Raw genomic sequence first — 20,141 nt, forward strand, 5'->3', positions numbered from 1 at the left:
ACCACTGCTGAGAAACAGCTGCAGCAAGGGTTGTACCTTTGTGTCAAAAATCTTGGCTGCTTCCAAACATTCAAAATGAGCTCTTAGCTCCAGGTTATAGAATCATGGAATCGTTTTTCTTGGAAAAGACCTTTAAGACCCTTGAGTCCAACCACAGACCTAAACATTTCTTTACTGAGAGAGTGGTCAGGGATTGGAACAGGCTGCCTGGGAGATGGTGGAGTCACCATTCCTGGAGGTGTTCAAGAAATGTGTGGCCATGGCACCTGGGAACATGGTTTAGTGGCTATGGTGGTGCTGGGTTGATGGTTGGACTCAATGATCTTAGAGGTCTTTTTCAGCCTTAAGCACCCTATGAATGCTGCAAGGTTTTCTCAGTGTTGAGCTTGAGCATTTTTTCTCTCCCTGGCTGTTCCAGTTTCAGCTTTGAACACTGATACAGGTCAGTGGGGCCTCTCCTTTCCATGTAAGAAGATGGGGGAGACTGAAGTCCCCTTTCATTTATCATCATGGGATTAAGGAGACATAAGAGCAACTCTCTGTACAAGCTGAGTTTCAACAGGGGAAAACTGGGAAAGGTAGAGGAGAAATAAAGCCACATAAAATCTGATCATCTTTACAAACTGGCTGGCAAGATAAAGGATGAAGCCATCAAGCAGTGCTTCAGCTGGGCTGCTTTTTTAATTGCAAGTAGATTTCATTAGTAGTGGAAGTCACAGCACAATGAGGCAACTTAAAATCATATTATAATGTGGAAGTCATGCAGCAATTAAAACTGGACAACATCCTTAGTAAAATCTTGGGAAACATCAACCAGAGACAGGATGTCCACATTCATTCTTATTAATTCCATCATCTGTGGCAACTGATTCCAGCAGGTTTAGCTTTTGTATTCTGCCAGAGACTGCAAAGGAGAGCTAGTAGTATTCATTATTTCCAGGTCTAAGGAATGAATTTCCACAAGTCCTAGCTAAGAAGTCATTCTTTAAAACAATATAACTGGGGAAACAGTGCAGCATGGGGAGGAACTGTGTTTGCCATGTCCTTTGGGTTACAGCATTTCCAGGCATTGTGCCAACATTTTTCCCTAGACAATCAGAGAATGGTTTGGGTTGGAAGGGACCTCCAAAGGTCATCCAGCCCAACCCCCCACTGTGGTCCCCAGGGACATCCTCCACTGGAACAGGTTGCTCAAAGCCTTGTCAAGCCTGATCTTGAATGTCTCCAGGGATGGGGCCTCAACTACCTCCTTGGGTGTTCCACCACCCTCATGGTGCAGAACTTGTTCCTAACATTCAAGCTAAATCTTCTCTCATTTCAAACCATTGCCCCTTGTCCTGTCACTGCAGGCCTTTGCAAACAGTCCCTCTGCAGCCTTCTTGTAGCCCCCTTCAGGTACTGGAAGGTTGTTCCAAGGTCTCCCTGGAGCCCTTTCTTTTCCAGGCTGAACAATCCCAGCTCCCTCAGCTGCTCCACACAAGACCTGTTCTCCAGACCCTTCACCAGCTGTCATTTCTTCATGCACCTTCCTGCATGTCCAGGCTCATCACCTCATCTAATGGGCAAGGAGCAAAAGGAGTGAGTGGCAAAAGCAGCAGGTTCAGTAGTCTTCAGCATCTTTCCTCTCTCAAAACTCCACCCAAGGCTAGAATTAACAACCAGAAAAATGAGGGACACTTAACCACTCGTTGAAAGAGCAATCACCCACCTTTGCCCAAAGCTAAAAGACACCACCTTGAGGAGGAACCCCAACAAGCCTTCCACCACTCTGTAATTAGTGGATACATTTCTGGTATGGAGATGTCACCAGCGTTGGCTACAAGAGCAGCTCTTCTTCCCAGCACAGGAAAGCCACAGCTTCTTTTTCCCTTCTTACAGCTTGTACAACAATGGTCTCATTGCATGCATCCACCCAGGCAATGCAGCAGACAACACTGAAATCCTGCCTGGATCTCTTCCCAAATCTTGCAAGACAGATAGGAAGCTATTAAGAAAATAATCCTCATCTTTTTACACCAGTAACTGATTTTACTTCCACTTCAAAACTCTGCTGACACACAGGGAATCCTGCAGGCCAGGAAGAAAATACCCAAACCATTAGAAGATTAAAGGGAAATTATCTTAAATAAAAAGGTTGGATGGGGGGAATTTAAAGAGAGTTTTGTCTTTATTAAAGACAAGAAGGGTGGAGGTGGAAATCATCATTTTAATTGCACTGTGCAATGGAATCATCCCAGGGAAAACAATACAGCAACAGTAGAAGAACAGAACCAAAGAGCCCAACACTTCTGCTGAAATACTATTTTTTTTCATTCTACAGGTTCTAACTGCTATCAAAAGAGATGGCCTGGCAGGCTGACTGACAGCAGCTGGGTACTGAAGACCATTTCTAACTCGCAGAAACATGTCTCTAAGGCTTATCTCCACTGCTGCTGGTGCCAAGCAGAAATATCAGAACTCTGAAGGAAAAGCCTCTTTACACAAAAGTAGCTTTATACTGATTCTCAGTGCCCTTGTTCTTCTCACTCTTGACATTAATCAGAGATGGAAGGTCTGATGTCCTATACACTCCAGTCCTCATCCTTCCTTGGCAAGACCTCAGTTCAGAGATGTAACCTTCAAAGCTGAGGTTGCCCTCAGAATCCTCACAGCAGCGTGTGCCAGGGTCCTCCAGCTTGACTCCATCCACATCAATTATTCTGTTTACTGGGAGCTCTGTCCCAGGGTTCTGTCTCACACCAGGATGATGAAAGCTTCTGCTGCTCTTCACTCTGTGAGAGGAGGCCTGCTCACAGGAGTTTCCTGAAGTCCCTTGTGAATCTTTTTTCTTTCTGTGGTTCACACCTAACAGAAGAATTAAAAACAAAAGAACACAAAACAGGAGAGTTATGTAGCTTCTGCTTTTAGTAATTTTCAGTATTTGACCCTCCTCTGAGGTCCTGATGGTAGCGAGTCAACTGGGGTATTCCTCCAGTCCATCAAGGACACTTTCTGATGTACCAACCAGGGAACTAAGCAGTAGATCTCAAAGATAAATGTAAAATATTAAGATGCATCTGCCTTAATTTAGCATTTTTCAGAGTTTTTAAAAAGCTTCCACTAAAACCAACTCCTTGGTGTGGATGTGTGCACCCCCAGAACAAAACATCTCACACCAGAGGGGAAGAAGAGCACAGAGCTTCTACTGGGGCAGAATGGGACCCATTCCTTAAGTTGAACTGGCTTCCAATACCAGATCCCTGCTGAGGTATCCTTTTCACTTGGCTAGGGAGTAACTCCCCAGCAGACCACAAAAGGATGATTTGAAATTGCAGTTCACTGTCCTGAAGCAGAGCCCTTATGGACTTACAGGACAAGAGCAGAAATCATTTACACCTGCTGAAGAGCTTTAACCATTCCAGAAACACCTGAGTTGCATCTCAGTTTCTATAAACTTTCAAGTTCCTTTTTGGTAGAGTGCTTCTAAAATCACCATTGTTAGGTATTCTCCAGAGCTACTCATACAAAGCCATTGCTATCCCAAATCATCTCCAGATTATAAACCCCTGAGCTCTCAGAAAAGCTCCTTGTGCCTTAGGTGGGACACTGCAACCTGCAGGCACTTGTGAAAGCAAATGCAGGGGATCATAGAATCACTAAGGTTGGAAAAGACCTCTAAGATCATCCAGTCCAACCTTCAACCCAACACCACCATGGCCATTAAACCATGTCCCAAAGTGCCATGGCCACATGGGTTTTGAAAGCCTCCAGCCATGGTGGCTCCACCACTTCCCTGGGCAGCCTGCTCCAATGCCTGACCAATGCTGCTTTGCCTGTCTCTGTAGGCAACAAGAGAAGGATGAAGACTGAGATGACTTCATAATTCACACCACGTTTATTAACATAACTTCTGGAGCTGAGGTGGCCCCAGCATTATGACTTAAAAAAGGGGGTTTTATTAGACCAACTGGAGAGAAGGAGAGAGGGAAGGGAAGAGAGGGAAGGGAAGAGAGGGAAGGGAAGAGAGGGAAGGGAAGAGAGGGAAGGGAAGAGAGGGAAGGGAAGAGAGGGAAGGGAAGAGAGGGAAGGGAAGAGAGGGAAGGGAAGAGAGGGAAGGGAAGAGAGGGAAGGGAAGAGAGAAAGAGAGAAAGAAAGAGAGAAAGAGAGAAAGAGAGAGAGAGAGAAAGAGAGAAAGAGAGAAAGAGAGAAAGAGAGAAAGAGAGAAAGAGAGAAAGAGAGAAAGAGAGAAAGAGAGAGAGAGAGAGAGAGAGAGGAAAGAGAGAAAGAGAGAAGAGAGAAAGAGAGAAAGAGAGAGAGAGAAAGAGAGAAGAGAGAAAGAGAAAGAGAGAAAGAGAAGAGAGAAAGAGAGAAAGAGAGAAAGAGAGAAGAGAGAAAGAGAGAAAGAGGAAAGAGAGAGAGAAAGAGAGAAGAAGAGAGAAAGAGAGAAAGAGAGAGAGAAAGAGAGAAGAGAAAGAGAGAAAGAGAGAAAGAGAGAAAGAGAGAAGAGAAAGAGAGAAAGAGAGAAAGAGAGAAAGAAAGAGAGAGAAAGAAAGAGAGAAAGAGAAAGAAAGAGAGAAAGAGAGAAAGAAGAAGAGAAAGAGAGAAAGAGAGAAAGAAGAGAAAGAGAGAAAGAAGAAAGAGAGAAAGAGAGGAAAGAAGAGAGAAAGAGAGAAAGAGAGAAAGAGGAGAAAGAGAGAAAGAGGGAAAGAGAGAAAGAGAGAAAGAGGAAAGAGAGAAAGAGAGAAAGAGAGAAAGAGAGAAAGAGAAAGAGAGAAAGAGAGAAAGAGAGAAGAGAGAAGAGAGAAAGAGAGAGAAAGAGAGAGAGAGAGAGAAAGAGAAAGAGAGAAAGAGAGAAAGAGAGAAAGAGAAAGAGAGAAAGAGGAGAAAGAGAGAGAGAAGAGAGAAAGAGAGAAAGAAAGAGAGAAGAGAGAGAGAAAGAGAGAAGAAAGAGAGAAAGAGAGAAAGAGAGAAAGGAGAAAGAAGAGAAAGAGAGAAAGAGAGAAAGAAAGAAGAAAGAGAGAAAGAGAGAAAGAAAGAAGAAAGAAGAAAGAAAGAAAGAGAAAGAAAGAAAGAAGAAAGAGAAGAAAGAAAGAAAGAAAGAAAGAAAGAAAGAAAGAAAGAAGAAAGAAAGAAAGAAAGAAAGAAAGAGAAAGAAAGAAAGAAAGAAGAAAGAAAGAAAGAAAGAAGAAAGAAGAAAGAAGAGAAAGAAAGAAAGAAAGAAAGAAGAAAGAAAGAAAGACAGAAATAAAGAAAGAAACAACTAAAGAAAGAAAGAAAGAAAGAAAGAAAGAAAGAGAAAGAAAGAAAAAAAGAAAAAGAAAGAAAGAAAGAAAGAAACAAACTTTCAAGGCACAGAGGCAGACCTGAATAAGGGCTTCTGTTTCATGGAATGGTTTGGGTTGGGAGGGACCTTTCAAGGTCATGCAGTCCAAGCCCCAGCAGTGAGCAGGGACATCTTCAACTGTCTCATGTGGAAGGTCTTTTTCCCACATGTACCAGCTGGTATCCATCTTAATCCAACGTGCCACAACCAAAACATGTTTAGACTCCCTAGCACAGTACACACACAGGCCTCACCAGCATATTTAGCCACACAAACCCCATGAGACTTCTGTGGCTAAGTCCCACAGCTGGCTTTAAAACCCTTTGTCTGTGTTCCACAAAGTTATCTGCACAAGAAAATTAAATTTCAATTTATAATCATTGTAATCAGGATGTTTTTGATATGGAGAAGGGGAAAGATGCAAATTAAAAAGACAAAAGAAAAAAAAAAGAAAAAGGCAATTTCCTACTGTTTCAATCAAATCACTCCAGGGGCTTCTCAAGGTTAAAGCTTTCTATTTAATGGAAATAAGTTTAAATCCTAGGTAGTGCAATACCTTGTTAGTGCTTCAGCTCCACAATAACAATGTGGATATTCCACATCACTACCATTTACTTGCCTTTTTTAACATCCAGGGGAATTAGCTCCAACTCCAAACCAACCAGCTGAGCAAGAGCAGAGGGAAGGCAGAGAGCTTTCTCAGCACAGCTCCAGCCTTCTGAATCACAGCTAACATTTAATGGGGCTCTATTACACCTCATGTCTACATCTTCCCACTGCAGCTGAATATTAGCCTCCTTTTTTAAGTGCTGTTTGCATGGCTGTGGTGTAAAATGCTGCTCTGCTATTCTGAAGTGTTTATCTTAACATGAACCTACTCAAGTATTTATAGCCTGTATTTCTGGGTCCTCCTGTTCCAGGCAGATGAAAAGTAGTAGGATGGAGACTCCCTTTTCACAAGGAGCCACTGGGAAAAGACAAGGGGTGATGGGGACGAGTTACTGCTGGGGAGATTCCAACTGGACTCCAGAACAAAATGTTTCCCCATGAGAACAGCTGGACATTGGAACCATCTCCCAAGGGAAGCAGTGAATTCCCCTCCATTGGACAGTTTTAAGACTCAGCTTGGCAGGGAGCTGGGCCAGCTCCTTTCAGCTGCACCATCACCTAGAAAGGTTGGACCAGATGGTCCTTTTGGTCCCTTGCAACCTGGCATTCTGTGATTCTGTGAAACATACTCATGATCTGCTTAACACACTACTCTATGCCCTCGGAGGAAGATCTCTGATTCTCCTTTCAAGTTGGTTTAAAAGAGAGACTCATTTCTAAATGAGAAACCACCCCAAATCAATTGCACAGAGTCACCCAGCTGGCCTAGGATTGAGAATCCATCCTTCTGCTAAATGTACTGTAAAGAAACAACTTTGATGGTGGCCTAAGGTCTCCTGGCTCTGCTGACTTGAACTAAGCTGAAATGCTTTCCTGGGTCCAAGGATTCAGCCTGCATTAGTAGGGCACAACAGATGAAAGAGCTGGAAACTCCTGCTGAGGAACGCTCTGGAAGGTGGAAGTGCTGCTGTATTTATTTGGTTGCTAAGCCTTTCTCCAGCTAAATATAAGAAATGTCATTAAGTCTTGGAATGATGCTGACACTGAGTCACCACTCCAAGCAACTGGGCTTGCAAGTTCTAACAGGAGCAAAGCAAAAAAAAGGTCAAGGTTAGCTCTTGAGCTTCACAAGACATGAGCCCAGCTGATGAGGCTTTTCTGTTAAAGCCTTTTCCAGGAGCAATCCCTCTGAAGCATCTAATGTATTTCTCCTAGAGGCAGGGCAGTAGCAGAGAAAGTCTTATCTAAAACACTGGTCCAGAAGAATATGGAAAATACTAAAGGACGACAGTGTGAAGATGATTTCTCTTCACCTGGCAGGATAGAAAAGACCTTGGCTCACCTACCCCAGAGAAGGATGATGTCAAGATTAGCACTACACAAAAAAAAAAAAAAAAAAAAAAAAAAGAAAAGAAAAGGAAATAAAATCATTTTAATGTGCCTTTTTCCCCCTTGTTTTCAAATCCAAAGCATTTATGCAGCAAGGCTATTTAGCATAATTAATAGGGAAGAATAGCTGGTGTACAAATGTAGCTAAGGAGGTTTAAAATAGACTCCAGATTTCCATGTACTCAGTGGAGCTTTATAATGAGGATTAGATGATGCCTACAGCACTCCTGCACTGCTCTCCTCATATTCTCTGAGTAACAAACACTGGGCTATGCTGGGCACCAGCTAAGGTGCAGAGAGCTTCCTCAGATACCATTTCTCTTCCCAGCGCCTTGCAGTGAAGTGAGGAGAAGCTCTGTGGACACCTCTGTGCATTCTTTGCCTTGCACAAAGCACGTCAGGCATCATCTTACAGTGTCCTGCATCCAATCTGTCCAACGTCCTACCTGACTTCAGAGGGGCAGGGAAGCCAGTGCTCCCAGCAGGAGCTGCACAGATTGATTTCCAAACAGACTGGAATAGCATCACCATGCCTGCTGTCATCTGCACCTCCCCTGCTAAGCATTCCATGCAGCTCTAAGGGAATTTGCTTGGGTGTCTGATCCCCTTAATATGTTCCAGCTGGTTAAAGATGGGCTGATACAGGTCATCTTCTGTCTTTAAACTGGAGAGCTGCTCCACTACAGACTTGCAGCTAAATGCCTGCTTAGAAGATTAAGGGCACTGGTCTGCATTGTCCAACAGCTGAAGGATCAGGCACTGTTTGGGCTGATCTCCTGACTGCCTTTCCCAACATTTCTCTTTTTCTGATACTTTGGGTTTGTGTATTCTCAAGCTCCCTGACTTACACATTATGGTATGCAGAAGTGTCTTCACAGGAAGACAAAGGGAATCCTTCTTCTCCTGTATAAAATACTCACAGAATGCCAGGTTGGGAGGGACCTCAAGGATCATCTGGTCCAACCTCTAAGTCAGATCTAAGCCAGATCTCAGGAGTCATTGTCTTCCTAGTTTTGGACCAAGGGAGTGTTTGGCCACATTCCAGCCAAAATGAGCTCACAAACTTCCCCTGGCAATTTCAGAAACATCGTTAACTGTCAAATGCAGATGATAGGACCAAATAATCATAACTCCAATGCAGATGTTTGGGATTTAGAGCTCCACCCGCAACACCTTGCCAGGACACTGTTTCTATAACCATAATTCCTAGATCCATTGTGCCAAATTTTAGTTGTGTTTCACTTCTGTAGGCATAACTCAGATCTGAAATCCAGCACATGCAGACTGCTCTGAGCAATCAATACTCAGAACCATTCCACTCACCTCTTATTTATCTTTTTTTTTTTTTTTTAATAAAGGCAGGTAGACATTTGCTAAGCTTCACTGTAAGAGATGAGCTTACACTTCGAAGTCCATCTTGAGTGGATTTCATATACAGCAGAATCCTAAACTGTGCTCCATAATTAACCCAACACTATTTCATGGACCAATACATAAAAAGTGGCTACTAAGAACATGGAGACTCCCTCTTTACAAGGAGTCCCATGGAAAAGACAAGGAGTGATGGGTACAAGTAACTGCTGGGAAGATTCCCATTGGACTTTTCCCCCATAGTTTTCCCAGTAAGAACAGTTGAACATTGGAATGATTCATTCATAGATTCATAGAATGGTTTAGGTTGGGAAGGACCTTGAAGATCATCTAGTTTCAACCCCACCTGCCATGGGCAGGGGCACCTTCCACTAGACCACACTGCTCAAGGCCTCACCCAGCCTGGCCATGAACACCTCCAGGGAGGGATCCCAGGGGAAGCAGTAGATTCCTGAATCTCCATGGGACAGTTTTAAGGCTCAGCTTGACAGGGTGCTGGGCCAGCTCCTTTCAACTCTACTATTACCTAGGAAGGTTGGACCAGATGATCCTTGGGGTCCCTTCCAACCTGGCATTCTGTGATTCCATACAGTCAGACACCTCTTCCATGCAGGTTCAGCATTTCCTTCAACATTCTGCCCTTGCTAAAATCCTGCTGTTCTCATCCACATCACTCACTGTTGGAGAAAGCTCTCAGCTCTGCTGGAAGCTAACATCACTGCTCTGCTGGAAGCTAACATCACTGCTCTGCTGAGTTCCATACCACTGATCCCAGGAGTTCAATGTCTGATGTCAGAGAGGCTCAGATACTCAGCTGAAGACAACGACCTCTGCTTTAACGATTTTGTGCTGACTTGGAGCAGATAAGAATCTGTTTGAAGTATTTCCTAATACCTGTAACTCTCAGGACAAGAAACCACTGACATGTGCAGGAACAGTTCCTGGAATCAGTCATTTACTGGCATAAAGAGCATCCCCAAACCTCATCAGGCATTGTCATCCTCCAAATTAATCCGACTCTGGTGTGTCTTTCAGGCGGGAGATCAAGCAAACACTGCTCTCATCTCTGATTCCATACAACAACTGCCTCAAGGTGGGAACCCAATCCTAGAATGGCTCAGGTTAGAAGGGACCTCAAACATCATCTCCTCCAACCTCCCCACCATGGGCAGGCAAACCTCTCAACTAGACTCAGCTGCTCAAGGACTCATGCAACCTGGCATTCAACACCCCCAGCACAAGGCATTCACAGCCTCCCTGGGCAGCCTATTCCAGAGTCTCACCACCGTTGTACTGAAGAGCTTCTTCCTCAGATCCAGTCTAACCCTGCTCTCCCTCTTTTCTTGTCTCTAGACACCCTCATGGAAAGTCCCTCTGCAGCCTTCCTGTAGGATCCCTTCAGGTACTGGAAGGCAGCTCTATGGTCCCTCCAGAGCCTCCTCTTCTCCAGGCTGAACACCCCCAGCTCCCTCAGCCTGTCCTCATAGCAGAGGTGCTCCAGCCCTTGGATCATCTTTGTGGCCTCTTCTGGACTTGCTCTATCAGGGTCAAAAAAGGAAATACCAAAGGGTGATTGCTGTGGACAGTGCCCTCCTCTATATACATGGCTACAATGACTGCTGAAGGGAATTGCACCCAGCAGCATCTAAAAGCCAGGAACAGTCCAAAAATAAATAAAAATTAAAGTTCTAAATTTTGATTCAGACTCACACAGACTCAGGGAATCGTTTTGCTTGGAAAAGCTAAGATCAAGTCCAACCATTCCCTAACTCTACCAAGGCTGGTGCTAAACCGTGACCCTCAGCACCACATCTTTGCCTCTTTGAAACATCTCCAGGGATGGATGAATCCACCACCTCCCTGGGCAGCCTGTTCGAGGCTTTTAGAGCCCTTTCACTGAAGAAGTTTCTTCTAATAGCCAACCTAGCCCTCCCCTGGGGCAACTCGAGGCCACTTCCCCTCATGCCATCACTTGGTACTAAGGGGAAGAGACCAAGGTCCCCCTGGCTGCAGCCTCTCTCAGGTAGCTGCAGACAGTGTAAGTCTTCCTAGAGGCTGTACCTCCCTGCTTGACTGAGAGGAGCTCACATTTTAAACCAGCATCCCTCCAGGCCTTCCTCTCTTCCTGCTTGTCTGCTCTTAACACAACCCTCCTCCTCTCCTTGTTATTGATCTCAGCCATGTACTAGATGTAATTCTCCCACTTAATCAGGCTCTGATTAAAAGAGGATTAACAGATCTGGGCCTCAGTACTGCTGGATCCCCACGAGTGCTTCTTTATATTGATCCAGAATCCAATTAGCTTCTCTAAAATTCCACAGCAACAGTAAGGATGCAATTAGCTGCAGGACAACAACCTTTGTTAAAAACAATTGTTTACATTCTTATTGCATCTTTTAAATCATAATCCTTTCCTTTTCTTAAATTCCTGTTTCAATTAGCTTTTTCTGTGGCTATCTTGATTCCCATAGGGAGCACAGCTGGACAGCCTCTAAAAAAGACAAAGATGATCAGAGGGCTGGAGAGTCTCAGCATCTCAGCACCTCTCTCCTACAGGCAGAGAGTTGGGGCTGTTCAGCCTGGAGAAGAGAAAGCTCCAGAGCAGCCTTCCAGTACATGAAGGGGGGTGCAGGAGAGCAGTGGAGGGACTTTTAACAAGGGTTTGTAGACACAAGATGAGGGGCAATGGTTTTAAACTAGAGCAGGGTAGATTTACTTGGACATTAGGACAAAGTACTATGGGGGTGGTGAGACACTGGAACAGGTTGCCCAGAGAGGTTGTGGATGCCCCCTCCTTGGAAGTGTTTAAGACCAGGCTGGATGAGGCTGTGAGCAACCTGCTCTAGTGGGACTTTGTCCCTGCCCATGGCAGGGAGGTTGGAACTAGATGATCTTTAAGGTCCCTTCCAATTCAAGCCCTGCTAGGATTCCATGCCATGGATATTAAGGCATTAGGTCAAACATCACATAAAATACTCTAGAATTTATGGCAAAAACAAAGGTTTCTTTGGACTTTTTGAAGATCTATGAAGAATCATTTTTAATCTCCTTAACTATCACATAGGTTATTGAACTTGGAGTTCATTACCCCTGTAAGTGAGGGTCACAGAACTGCCCCTGAAGTTACCTGATCTCCGCTGCTCAGTGGGAGCTTACTGCAGCCTGGCTGTGAATAACAAAGAGGAGCAGTTGGCAGTTTTGGTTTTGTCTTTGAGAACAATGGCCAGCTCCAGGCTCTGAGAGCCCACTCTGCATTTAATTTCTGCATCATTTCTCTTTCAAAGCAAAACCATCCCAGAACTGCTGCTAACCCTCCCATTTCTGAAAGAATGCTTTCCAACAAGAAAGGAAGCAAGTTTATTTTGAGGAGACAATTACCCATCTATTCCTGAAACAAAGCAGTGTCTCCAAAAAAGTAACTGTTTATAGAGTCTAAATTCACTCCTTATCTCCCACAGCCATAGAACCGTAGAATGGCTGAGGCTGAAAGGGACCTCAAATATCATCTCCTCCAACCTCCCTGCCATTGGCAGGGACACCTCTCAAACTGGACTCAGCTGTTCAAAGCCTTATCCTGCCTGGCTCTGAACACCCCCAGGGAGGAGGCAGCCACGACTTCCCTAGGCAGCCTACTCCAGAGTCTGAGAGCTTGTACTGAAGAATTTCTTCCCAAGATCCAGTCTAACCCTGCCCTCCCTCAGCTTCAAATCATTCTCCCTTGTCCTATCTCTAGACACTCTTGTGTAAAGTCCCTCTGCAGCCTTCCTGTAAGATCCCTGAAGTCTTCTCTTCTGCAGGCTGAAGAACCGCAGCTCCCTCAGCCTATCCCCATAGCAGAGGTGCTCCAGCCCTTGATCATCTTTGTGGCCCTCCTCTGGACTCACTCCTGTGTGTCCTTCTCATGCTGGGGACATGTTGGGGGGGGTGGAATTTCAGGACACCAGAGCTGGATGCAGAGCTGGGGTCTCAGCAGAGCAGAGTCAAAGGGCAGAATCCCCTCTCCTGCCCTGCTGCCAACACTCCTCTGGCTGCAGCCCAGCACACAGCTGCTTTCTGGGCTGCAGGAGGGCACTGCTGGCTCCTGGGGAGCTTCTCAGCAACCAACACCCCTAAGGCACTCTCTTCAGGGCTGTTCTCAACCCACTCTACACCCAGCCTGCATTTGTGCCTGGTGTTGGCCTGTTACTGAGGCATCATTCCAGAGTTCACCATGCTTTGCTTTCCCCTGGCTGGCTCTCTATCTTAAACCAATGACCTACACACCTAGCATCAAAAGAGAGCTTTGAATAAACTCTTTATTCAGCTGAATCAATAGATCCAGTCTGTGCATGTACTCCTTACTTGGTTAGAGACATACTCAATTCCATTGAATTCCACAATTCAATTCCATTGAATGCCACAAAAATATTTCTTATCCCTAATGCAAAACAAACAAGCAAAATAAATAAAACAACCAGCAAAAAGCCCCACCAAACAGCAACAAACATTTTTTTTTTTCTGACAGAAGAAAGAAATAAATTGGTGGAATCAGATCTACACTCTGTGCACCTTCAGCCTAGACTGCTGCAAGTTGTCCTATCTGAGGACGAGGTGGCACTGTCTGAAGAAGCCTAATTGCTGCCAAGACTAAATGCCCACCTAATTTGTAGCAGAGGCAACAATTACAATGAACAACTCACTGGCCTCAGTGGAATAGCATTCAATAAATTATGTAATGCAAGGCTTCTGGCTCGATAGCCACAGCTCTGGGGAGGACTCAAGGCTTGAAAGCCTCCCTCCTCCCATGGCAGCTATTTTTCACTTGGGTAATGACCCTAGGAGAACTGGACAACATTCAAAGCACCTAGATTATACCATGCAATGATAAAAAAACACAACAAAAACCCCACTCAATCCAAACCAACCAACAACCCAAAGAGATTAAATCCCTATTTTAACACTTTCGAAAATGAAAAGCATCACTTCAAGCCCATTACACCACACAATAATGAAGTTCTCTCTTCCACAGATGGGTACAAGCACCATGATATGCAGAGACACACAGGAAGCACTTTCCACAACTGGTTGTCAGATTCCAGAAATCCCCAATTTCTGAAGTGGGGAATCTGCCAGAAGTGGCAGGCTTGTTACAAAGATCAACCTTTTCCCTGCTGAGTAATGCAGCTAGAGTCAGTGCTGATTCTTGTCTTGCAGCCTCACTTGGTAATTGCTTCAGAGCTTAACGTTACTGCAGGACAAACACATTTCACCTCTCGAAGGAAGATCTAGAACTGCCTGGATGCTGACCTGTGCAACCTGCTCTAGGTGGTCCTGCTCTGGCAGGGGGTTGGACAAGGTGATCTCCAGAGGTCCCTTCCAACTCCTGTGTTCTGTTACCTGTCTAACAAATGCTTCTTGGAAGCTCTAAGCAACACAAACCTCACTTTGCTGTTTTCCACCACTCAGGTTTTGCTATCTAGGTCTTCAAATGAAAAAAAAAATCCTCCCAAGTTATCCATGACTGGGATGGATATTAGCCTGGCTTTGCTGCAAGAGTCTGTGGCTGGTGAATTGCCAGTGAGGGATTGCTTGGAATCACAGAATCATTTCAATTGGAAAAGACCTTTCATTTCCTCCCCCTCAGCCTTTTTCCCTTCATATATAAACCCAAAGTCCAGCTCATGCCATAAGCAGACATCACTTCACAGCGAGGGTGGTGAGACACTGGAACAGGTTGGCCAGAGAGGTTGTAGATGCCCCCTCCCTGGAGGTGTTCAAGGCCAGGCTGGATGAGGCCTTGGGGGAGGCGTCCCAGACCATGACATGGGGGTTGGAACTGGATGACCTCTGAGGTCCCTCCCAACCCAAACCGATCTATGAATTTCATTTGCCTTCATACCAACCTGAAAGCAGGACTACAGCCCACATTACATGATGCAGTCATCACTTTTCTTTTTACCCCATTATTTTGAGTCCAGTAACCCAATCAGAAATGCATTTTTCCCATTGATAGGATTCTGATTGTGAATGGAGAACCATTAAAGCACTTCAAAAGGCAACCATTATAAATGATTTAGTCCTTTGCAGTATTGATTCTTAACCGGAGATAGTTTCCAGCATCCTTTATTAGAATCGCTGCACATCACTGAAAAGTCTTTCCATGCAAACTCCATGGAATTATGAAAATAGAAAAAGGTTTGTTTCAGCCCACACTTCTTTTTCCCCCCATTAAAATCACCATTCTTTTGTAGAAGGCAGTTCCCATGCAGTGCACTCTGAGAGGAGTGTGGAGTAGCTAGTGAATGCAGCAAGGCTGTAAGCAAAACAAGAAGGCATTTTACACCTTTCCTTCAGACTGTTCTTGTTCCTCCAAAAAAAAAAAAATAGATTTTGGGTTGTCACACAGCTAAGGAAAGCTAAAGATTGTTCTGGAATGATCTGTTTGTTTCATTACTTCAAGGTCTCTCATAGGTGATTAGGACAGAAAAGCAAACCACAATCACCAGTGAAAGCAGAATAGAGCAGCTGGAAAATGTGAAGATTAAAATCTGCAAATTAAAAATAAATAATTCAATGTGTAGGGCAGCAAATTATTTGTTGTGGCAAAGTCTGAATAATTTTCAAAGGGGAACTGCTGCAGGACTTTTTCAGCTGCTTCATTTCCTTCCATGGAGTCCCATGACCACGTGGGAGCACAGTGACTTCTGGAAAACCTCCCTTTTCAGCCCCCTGAGCACAAGGAGCCCTAGGTAACAGCATGAGAAGCCTCTCTGCAGTATTTTTGCTGGTTTTAATTGGGCTTCACAGTACTGTTACGTAGGACCCATGAGAATGGAAAGGGTAGTGTGGTCTCCAGCACCCATCCAACCCTTCATTTCTTACCCAAGCACCAAATCAAGAGGTGGTTATGTTGGTTACTTCACATCAGATGAACCAAGATCACCAGCTCACTTCTTAAAGAGCAGGGAAGAATTGCTTTAGTTTCAAATAAGAAGGAAAGTAGTGAATACAGAGTTTAGCCCAAGAACCCAGAGATGGAAGAGGTTCTCCTTTCAGGAGTTCTTGTTCTGACTCATTTAAAAGAATTTCTTGTCTTATCTGCCTTCTGGTGCACATGTCAAGTGCTATGGATTCCACATGTGACCCAGGAGCATCTCAAGACAGCATCTGCTCTTTGGTCCCTAGATAATTAACAAATATCAAATGCCAGCTTTGCCTCACAGTAATTGTTGGTTCACATCTATTGATCTGTTTGTTACAAGAAGATAATTTCAATCAGAATTCAGAATCCAGGACTGAAAGAACTGTTGTTGTTTGTTTGTTTTGCTTGTTTTAATAACAAAATCAAAAGCTTAAAACCAGTTTGCTTAACTAGGTCTAGAATTTATTACTCCTGAGAGAACAAAGATACAAAATACATGTGAAAACTACACAAAGATTTCTACAAAGTAAAAAGTAGAAAGTGGGAAAAAGGGGGGAAAAGCTACAGCTCAGTGGTTACACAGAAATGTATGGCATGCATTAAAATACTGTCAATTCATGAAGGTTTGGTTTGTTTTGTTTTAAGTGCAAATGGTCTTTTTTTAAACAGTTCCCACTGAAAAAAAAAATGCAAATCAATAGCTAGGGGTTGTACACTTGTCATAGGATCAGAAAGACACCAACACCAATCTATGCATACACACATCAACATGTCTGAAGTACATCTGGTGGCTTTGTCAGTCGTAGGCACTGGGTACAAGTCTGTCCAATACTCAGCTTCAGGAATTAAGTGGTAGAGCATATAGAACATTTCTCAAATACTACTAATAGAAGGAATTCTGCTTTTCAAAATTACCAAGAGGCTGAAATTCGTTTGCATTGCCATTTATAAGCATCCAACAGCCAAAGGAATATTTACAGATCATCAGCCATACAGATCAAGAACAGTATCAAATACTCTGTGTAAAAAGATAAATAACTCCAATGGATATTCCCACGGCACAAAGAAATGTGATCATACAAATCATGGCACCGTATGCTTGTGAAACATCAAAAAATAAATGTAGCACATAGATACCTCTTCTCCTATTTTACAGTAAAATGTACAGTGCAATGACTGGAAAATGTCAATGTCCCAACACCCATTGTCCTCAAACTCTTTGTTTCTGGTAATAGCAATGACTTTTGGAGTCCGTGTCTAGAAAGAAATTCCACACTTCAGCCTCAGGCTAATATTGCTCTGTGATATTGCTAGACCATGACACTTACATCCTTTAAAAAACAACTTGCACATTGTCTTTAAAATTACCTATTTCACATCTGACTACTCTGGGAGAGGCAATTCCTCTGTATAGCAAAGCATAGGTTAAAAAAAAAAACCAAACATAAAACTAACATTTTTATTTTTAGCCACTAAGACCTAATTTATTAGAGAAATGCTTTCTTTTTTTTTTTAATGAAAGCTTCTCCATTTCCAATTTTAATCATAAACACCACTACAATTTTCAACACATAATTAGGGCTCCTGCTAAAGCACTTAAAAAACTTCCAAACCCTAATCACGTATCTCATTACGACAAATGGATCAGAGAATCTGGGATGCAGCAGAGCTATTGAGCTCCAACTGCTGATATCCTGTTTTGTACTCCTAGGGTAAAGAATGAGATAATTACAGCATATGGATGTGTTTTAAAGGTTTGTCTGCACGTGTCCATTTCTGGCCACGTGCCAAAGCCAAACAAAAGGACATTGTTAAAGGCAACCAGAAATCTTACAGTTAGCACAGACTAAGGCATTGAATTTTATTATTATTATTATTATTCTCTCTTTTTTTGTTGTTGTTTGTAAAAAAAAAAAAATTAAGGTGCAGAGAGAATTTTTTTTTCCCCCTTATTTTAATGGGTGCCAAATACTGATTAACAGTGCTAAGGAAAAGTAGTTCTACAGAAAAGGAAAGACTATTAAAATCTAGAAATACCTGAATTGGATCTTTGATATCCAGATTTTTCCTGATTACCTGCCAAAGGAGTTGGGGGTGGATAGTTGGCTTCTGTGAGTTTACTGCTGTCTGACGGTGGGGTGGTTGGTGGCGGCGGTAGCAAAGTGCTGTTAGGGCTGCTAATATCTCCTTCAGCCACAAGAGTCAAGTCTGCCACGTTCTCATCATCTACCATCTGTATGCCTTCAGCCTGCAGTTCTCTTGATTGCCTTTTCCATATTGTTGCACTGCTTTCCTGGGCATGCGGAATCGGAGACAACGCGGGGCTAAAAGGAGCACTGAAAGTCTTCTGGCTGTGGAGGGCTGTCAAAGCTGATTTATGTTTTTCTGAGTAGCTCATTTTCTTAACTGAACTCTCACTTGAGTTTTGGATGGACTCCTGCTTCCCACTCGGTGATGTGCATCCATCCTTGCCATCGTGTTTTGAAACTCGCCTGTTGAGGCCCTTGGGGCCTGCAGGAGTAGATGAGCATGGTTCTGGTGGTCCAGTGGGTGGTAAACGAAGAAAGTCGGGAAGAACAAGGTCTTCTTTCCTTAGCAGTCCACGTTGGTCATCTGCTCTGTTACTTTGTGCTTTGGATATGAGTTCAAAAAATTCTATTGGGGAAAAACCCAAAATTGACAAGTTTTTGTCAGAAAGTGCAATGCCATTACAACGCAAATTTTCAGCACATTTATTTTTCCATGAAGATCTTCAATTCTCTCAATGCTGCCTTGAAAGAAGATCCCATGGTAATGAGGAACTTTTTCAATGGCAGCAGTGCTCGCTAGCATCACTATAATTAAGACCATCAGGACTGCTATTGTCAGAGGTTTGCAGTGTAGAACAGCTGCAGCTCACTGAGCCTTGAGCACATCTTCTATTTTATGCACTTATTAAATCTGTACACACACAAAGGACGTTTGAATTCTTTGCACAAGACAAAGCTCTGCTCTTACTGACACTGGGTGCACATTTCTATATTCTGGATGTTTTGTTGTTTGTTTTTTTTTACCCATCTTAACTCAAAAACAGCCATGCCACATGAAAGTTCAAAGATGCAAAAAGTTGCAAACTTCCTCCTTATATTGAATTGCTCTCAGCTTAGTAATAGTTTATCACAGTTTAACTCCATGGTGTGGTTTTAACCCAGGATGCTGTCATCACAGGGCATGATCAGATGATGATTTAAAGTAACCCCTCTTTACTTTGTGCTGCAGTGAATCAGTAGCATGCAGGCAGTCAACAGCCATCAAAGGAGCCATTCTTAAATGCCATGGGGCAGCTTCTTTATAGAGTCTTTAGCACAACTAGAAGTGATTTTCTGATCATGTCCTTAATGATGTCAAATGGTTTAATATGCTTTTATATATAATAAATAATAGTCATCATCAATCACCACTGTTCTAGAAAGTCTCAAAACTTGGCAACAAGAAACTTAGCAATCAGAAGCCAAGAATAATACCACTCCTCAAAACAGAAGTGTTGCAACAAATCAACAAACTCTTTGGTACTAAAACACCGAAATAGAAAAATATTTCATTCTCCAGCACAGAGAGGCTCTGCATGGCCTCAGGTTTCCAGAAGAAAGCATTGAAACTACAGGATATTAAAAATGCTTTAAAACGGCCATCTCCAACAGATGACTTTGAAATCAAATAGTTTCATCCCAGCTTATAAATACTGTTTGAAGCAGAAGCCGTTGCAAAATGAAGCACAGAACCTTAGTGGCAGCTCTAATTTAGCACAAGATGCACTTGTATGACCTTATCCCTACACCTCTATTTATATTTGGCAGCCTTTGCATTTCTATTTCTAAAAATTTCTTATTTTTCTTTTTTTTTTTTTCTTTTCTCTTATTTAACATGCTTCATCAAATGTCATAAAACCTGAACACAGCCAAGGTGGAAGCTTCAAAATGCTTCTTATTGCCAAAGTTTTGCAAGATGGCAGTATGCATATTAAAACATGCAACATTTCTCATGTGCATCATACAACCAAAAAAAAAAAAAAAAAAAAAGAAAATAAAATAATATGTTCCATTGAAATGTCAGACTTCATAGAACAGTTGTTGGTTGTGAGGTTTGGTTTGTTTTGTTTTTCATTAAAAAACAGTCTATAATATTTGGCAGGGATTTCCCAAACGTGGACAAATGTCACAAAATTCAAAATAAATTTAAAAAAAAAAAAGAAAAGAAAAAAATAAGTGAAAGCCTTGAATTCTGAAGTTTTCAAATTATGTTAATGTTTTACTCAGCCCTAGGAAGAAAAATGAAAATATTAAAATACGGAAAACAAGTTAACAAAATATTAAGCAACAGAAAATAATCTTAAAATGCACTAATAGTTTGTCATAACACTTCAATTAGCAAACATCTATCAAGCAATTAAAGCTTCGGCCACAGCACCTTTTTCAGTTCCCATCAGTGGGCATTTAGTCACAGATGAATACTCAATTTGCTGTGTGGCTGTGCATAACCAGGTGATGGATATGCCCTTTAGGTAACATCAGCAGCAAATTTTAATCTGTG

At 42.9% G+C, this 20,141-nt stretch overlaps 1 protein-coding gene across 3 annotated transcripts in view; it reads right to left on the reverse strand.

Annotated features, from left to right (window-relative positions):
• Positions 1-2,002: 2,002 nt before the first annotated feature.
• The window catches only part of RGS12 (regulator of G protein signaling 12), an 81,459-nt gene continuing 63,320 nt past the window's right edge, over positions 2,003-20,141 (reverse strand). Inside the window, exons 16-18 of one of the 3 annotated variants that reach the window (XM_054391705.1) lie at positions 17,610-18,227; positions 2,518-2,844; positions 2,003-2,067 (exon numbers count right to left, since the gene is read on the reverse strand). In XM_054391705.1, the coding sequence (XP_054247680.1) occupies positions 2,003-2,067; positions 2,518-2,844; positions 17,610-18,227 (1,010 nt within the window). Of the gene's footprint in view, positions 2,068-2,463; positions 2,845-17,609; positions 18,228-20,141 lie in introns of those variants that run through there. The other 2 variants (XM_054391706.1, XM_054391708.1) reach the window with 2 other exon arrangements.

This window comes from Indicator indicator, chromosome 23 (assembly GCF_027791375.1).
Source record: "Indicator indicator isolate 239-I01 chromosome 23, UM_Iind_1.1, whole genome shotgun sequence".
Classification (NCBI taxonomy): domain Eukaryota; kingdom Metazoa; phylum Chordata; class Aves; order Piciformes; family Indicatoridae; genus Indicator; species Indicator indicator.